This window comes from Poecilia formosa, unplaced genomic scaffold (assembly GCF_000485575.1).
Source record: "Poecilia formosa unplaced genomic scaffold, Poecilia_formosa-5.1.2 Scaffold258, whole genome shotgun sequence".
In the NCBI taxonomy this organism is placed as follows: domain Eukaryota; kingdom Metazoa; phylum Chordata; class Actinopteri; order Cyprinodontiformes; family Poeciliidae; genus Poecilia; species Poecilia formosa.
In genome coordinates, this window is record NW_006800197.1 from 203335 (window position 1) to 208931 (window position 5597).

A 5597-nucleotide genomic window follows, 5' to 3' on the forward strand; every position below is an offset into this window, starting at 1 on the left:
GATCAATTAGTATTTGGATTGATTAAGGATACTGGTTGGGGTTGATCAAAAGACCCTGCCAAAGCTGATTTTCGAAGTTTTTGTTTCAATAAAATTTGAATAGGAGTAATGATGTCACATTTTCAATGTATATTTTTTGGGCTAGAAAAAGAGAAGACTGGTTGACCTTATTTAAAAAAAAAAAAAAAAAACAGATACCAACTGTTCAGGAGGCAGGATTTTGTTCATTTAAGCATTTTTCTTTCCATACCTAAAGTTTGCTCAGCTATGCAGGACTCTATGCAGTTTGACAGGAATGTAATCACTGCACATACAAAAACACAACTGTCCCTGGTATTTCACATGCCTTCTCCTAGATCACATGTTGAGTATGAACCTTTTTAAAGTTTGAGAATGTTTGCCCTTGCAGGGAAAAATAGAAACCCTCACAAGTCAAAGTGAATTAAAGGCATCCAAAACTTCAAAACTTCAATAGTGGAGGACCAAAAAGTCTTTCTATTTCATACAAATGCCATCACTCCATATGGAGAATAATTGAAACAGAACATCTAAATGGTAGATTACACTGAACTATAGCTAAGTTTTGTGATTATGTCTTAGTAATATTTCTGTTTTTCTGCTCTCATTTGTAGACACCAGGTGCTTCGCATCGTCCCAAAGAATGAGCTCCAACTGGCTCTTCTTAAGAACCAGGAGGAGATAGTGGAGTTTGAGGTTATTTATGTTCTATTGATATTAGCTAGACATCATATTTTTGGTAAAGAGTATCCATACATATTCTGTCTTCATACTGTATTTATACTTCTTTTAATGTTTCATTCCAGCTGGACGTCTGGATGGGGGTGACTGGTGTGTCCTACCCTGTAGACGTTAGAGTTCCTCCTCACACCCTGGAGTCTTTCAAGAGTTACCTGGACAGCCATGACCTTGAGTACTCTACCATGATTGAAGATGTCCAGGTACAAGACCTTGATCACTGATCACTAATCTAGGATCATTGAATCACTTTGTTAGATGTAACGTAAACATGAGTTGTATTTGCCCTCTTAGGCCGTCTTGGATATGGAGAGGGAACAGATGAAGTCTGCTGCTCGCCTCGTTCAACCAAGGAACACTGACAGCTTCGACTATGCCAACTATCACACTCTTAGTGAGGTTAGTGCGCACATTTTGCACTAAGATGATCATCATCTAGATAAGCCAGGACTCAGTGTTTTGAGCTGATACATGGAGAATGAACATTTTTCCATTCCTTCAGATCTACAGTTTCCAGGACATGCTGGTTGCTGAGAATCCCAACTTGGTCAGCAAGATAGTGATCGGTCAGAGCTACGAGGGCCGTCCTCTTAACGTGCTCAAGGTAAAGAATCATGTGGAGGATTTACCTAGAAATGTGTAACATCTCCTCATGAAAGGTTCCCAGAAAGTGAAGTAAAAGTGGTTGAACTGAAGTAGCTGATAGATTGGCTTGTAAAACTATTTTTACTCCTTGAACTGTTTCACACAGTACCATGTTACCCCAAAAACTTCAAAGGATTTCATTGGGATTTTGTGTGATAGACTAAATAAAAGCAACAGTTCATTTTGAAATTGAAAACAATACATCCAGACATTAATTCAATGAGTGCACCAACTAGAAGGGCTGGTGCCTATCTCCAGCATTTAATGTGCAAAACACAATCCTAGAAATGTTGCCTCTTTATCCTAGGGTAACACAGACACACACAGATTAAAAGACTATTAATGTTGACTCTCCAACCTAAGAGCAAGTGATGTGCATTTATCTAACAAGCATCAATTTGGACTGTTGGAGAACAACTTAAGTATGCACAAAGAAAAGTAGAAACTTCATGCATATAAACTCTTGGTGCAAAGCAACACTGCTAAAAGCTCTGCCGCAGGTCATTGAATTCCTGTGAACTGTAGTTTGCCTGTAGTTTTATCAATGGCAGCTGTGGAAGTGAACTAAAGATTCAGTGCCTATTAGCCACGTTTCCAATTTTTGGATTGACATCATGAGCCACTTCATTCGACTCAGAGACACAGAGATACTGTGCTCAGGGGAGGGCATCTGTCTACAGGACAACTATTGGTCAAATACTTCAAAAATCTGGTCTTGAGAGTGGAAAGATGAAAGATCAGTCTAAGTCCAGATCCAAGTCTAATTGAGATTCTGTCACAAGGCTTGAAAACTGATGTTCATACACACATCCTCTACAATCTAATTTAGTTTAGGTTTTAGTTTTCCAGGAATTGTAATGTTCATCTTCTAAAGTTTCGAAACAAATATTCTAAAATGACTGCTACTCTCCCTCTCTTCCCATGGCTTTAGTTCAGCACTGGTGGAAGCAATCGTCCTGCCATCTGGATCGACACTGGAATCCACTCCAGGGAGTGGGTCACTCAAGCCAGTGGGCTGTGGTTCGCCAAGAAGGTGCTTCATTTTTGTACCTATGGTTACCTGAACACCTGAATGTCAGTGTTTTCATTGACAGTGTCCCCCTGGCTTTTGCCACTAGATTGTGACAGATTATGGAAAAGACTCCGCCCTCACCGCCATCCTGAACAACATGGATATCTTCCTGGAGATTGCAACCAACCCTGATGGCTACTACTTTACCCACACCTCTGTAAACCAGTCAATTTTATTCACCAAGAACTCTTGAGGGAACATCCAGTAACAGTTTTGACATCAAAAATTGCAAAACTCCAACCATCCATATGTTTTCAGAACCGTATGTGGCGAAAGACAAGGAAGCCCAATCCTGGAAATTCCTGCTATGGAGTTGATCCCAACAGGAACTGGGATGCTGGATTTGGACGTAACGTCTTTCTGTTCTATCTATTATTTTCAGCTTTGAACATGTGCAGTGTGACGCAGATGCATGCGGGGTGACCTGTTTGCTTTATTTGATGAAATGCATAAAAACTAAACATGCTCCCGACTAAAATAAGGAATCAGATTTACAGTTTTCATCTTTATAACTTAAATGGCCAAAAGGTTGTCACAGGTTATTTGTCAGTGCAACCATCAGGGGGTACCCAAAAACATTATTTTGCACATTTGCATTGTTGAAAAGTGCTGTACTGACTCATGGGCCACTTTATTAGTTACACCTGTTCAGTTGGTTGTCATCACAAGTGTAGAATCAGCCACGTGTATTTAATTACTTAAGGTATCTGTGTTTGTGTTTGTCATGTTCCTCCTAGTACCTGGAGCCAGCAGCAACCCCTGCTCAGAGACGTACCATGGCCCCAGCGCTCACTCTGAGTCTGAGGTTAAGTCCATCGTGGACTTTGTGAAGTCACATGGCAACATCAAGACCTTCATCTCCATCCATTCATACTCTCAGATGCTCTTGTACCCCTACGGCTACACCACGACTCCAGTGAAGGACCAGGCTGAACTGGTACAAAAACATTCTCCGTGACGGTTTTATTGTTTTCCACACTGCAGCATAGTACATTACCATACAGTTCTGTGTGGACTTTGAAACTTGACCCAAATGAAAACTCTCCATGGAACTAAATATTTAGGAATTCTAGAGCACCTCTACATATACTGGCATACTTGGAAAAGATGTTTAAATATTCATCTTGTATTGGAGCAGCATAATCTGACAATATCCTAAACTTTAATAAAATTTTAATCTCTTTAATCAATCAATCAAATTTAATTGTGTAGCACATTCAAGTCAGTTCAAAGTGCTTCACAGTATATAAACACAAAAATAAAAAGTCATAAACACAACATGCAGTCTCCAATTGAGAAATTAGTAATAAACATTTCATATTGTTGAGTGTCATCATCAAAACTCATCAAATATGTTTAATTCATGTAGTAGGTAAAAATTCACCCTTTGTTTAATTATTTAATTAATTCAGGACATTTACTGATAGACACCCAACAATTGCTATATAATACATCCAAGATGTTTCATCTTTCTTTTGCCTATTTAGACTGATCAGTATGTCTAGAAACTTTTAACAACCAATCCACGACTTCCTGTTCCAAAGAAAAACAAATATGACACAAAATCACAGCCATTTTTTAGTATCCATTCTTAAAACCATACCATGTGTTGATCTTCACAACTCTGGAAATGGGAACGACAAAGTTGTGATTTTCACCAATGAAGCAAATCTGATTCTTTGACAAAATTGACTCTTTACTATAAATGGTGGGGACCAAGTGGCAGCAGCACAGATTCACACATAGCAGCTTTACTTAGTGAGAAGGAGAACAGGCACAAGGGAAAGAGTGCAGTAATTTGGTAAAGCAAAAGGTAACATTGTTCGGGTCAACAAATAATTTGCCTCTCTGCTTAAAATGCTGCAAATCCAACTTTATTATTCCTTCCTGTTGTTATTTCCCAGAAAATCAAGCTACCCCAGCCTGACTCTTTTAAAAATGAAGTAAAAGAAGTTAACCAGTTCAGATTGAGCTTTTTTGCAACAAAGACCAGGTGTGTCTGGTAGGAAATAAAGACACATTTCTGAATCGACATCCACCAGTTGAGCATGGTAGAGGAACTGTGAGGCTGTGGGTCTGCCTTGCTTTCAACCCCACTAGAAACTTTACCATTGCATTGTGAACTTTAATGTACCATTTTGGAAAACTTTTTATGTTTTTAAATCTACCAATAAGCATCATGTCTTTTTTCATGATAATAATACAGAATATATGGTTAAATCAACATAGAGGTAGTGCCAAAAGGAATCATCACAAATCCCTCTTTATGTACGTTCAAACCTTATAAAAGAGCTGTTGATTTAGGAAACAGAGACTGCACAAAATATTAACAGCACAACTGTAAATGTGTCTCTCAACAGTAGTTTTATAAGAAAAAAAAATGTAAATAAAACTTTAAGACTTTTTACCATGGTATTCTCATCATATTGCTTAAGTGTGGAGGGTCCAGCCTACAGAATATGTTTCAACAGTTTGACAAAAAGATTGATGACAATCTGTGAAAAGTGAACAAAACCATAAATAATGTGTCTTTGCAGCACTCTCTGGCAGAGAAAGCGATCACCGACCTGGCCTCCCTGTACGGCACTCGCTACAGATATGGCAGCATCATCAACGTCATCTGTAAGTTTTAGCATCACAACCAACAGATAATTCTGCCAGAGTCAACTATAGTTTTTCTTTTTTTATGTAAACATGTAAATGTTTAAAACATGCATATGGTAAAAGCTGAGCAAATTAAAGAAAATACACCACATCAAAGTCCATGTTCATGGATTTAAGAAGCTGCTCCTTTAAGTTCAATGGCTCTACTTGACTTAACATTTTTGTTTTAATCCCAGACGAAGCCAGTGGTACTACTGTTGACTGGACGTATGAACAGGGCATCAAGTACTCCTACACCTTTGAGCTGAGGGACACCGGTTCCTACGGTTTCCTGCTGCCTGCCAAGCAGATCATCCCCACGGCTGAGGAGACCTGGCTGGCTCTGATGGCCCTCATGGATCACACCTACAAGAACCCATATTAAAGTGCCAGTTTGTTCAGGACAGGACTGAATTCCAGCTGCTGTCTCTGTTTCACTGTAATCTTTGAGGTGAAAACAAAATCTTAACACTATAAAAAA

The 5597-nt window shown here is 38.9% G+C and overlaps 1 protein-coding gene across 1 annotated transcript in view; it reads left to right on the forward strand.

Annotated features, from left to right (window-relative positions):
* LOC103150617 (carboxypeptidase A1-like) overlaps nucleotides 1–5597 on the forward strand; it is a 6778-nt gene extending 1181 nt beyond the window's left edge. Inside the window, exons 2-11 of the mRNA XM_007570309.2 lie at nucleotides 633–714; nucleotides 825–959; nucleotides 1051–1155; nucleotides 1259–1360; nucleotides 2333–2434; nucleotides 2520–2630; nucleotides 2732–2822; nucleotides 3211–3410; nucleotides 5011–5095; nucleotides 5314–5597. Of these exons, the coding sequence (XP_007570371.1) occupies nucleotides 633–714; nucleotides 825–959; nucleotides 1051–1155; nucleotides 1259–1360; nucleotides 2333–2434; nucleotides 2520–2630; nucleotides 2732–2822; nucleotides 3211–3410; nucleotides 5011–5095; nucleotides 5314–5501 (1201 nt within the window). The 3' untranslated portion in view covers nucleotides 5502–5597. The remainder of the gene's footprint in view (nucleotides 1–632; nucleotides 715–824; nucleotides 960–1050; nucleotides 1156–1258; nucleotides 1361–2332; nucleotides 2435–2519; nucleotides 2631–2731; nucleotides 2823–3210; nucleotides 3411–5010; nucleotides 5096–5313) is intronic.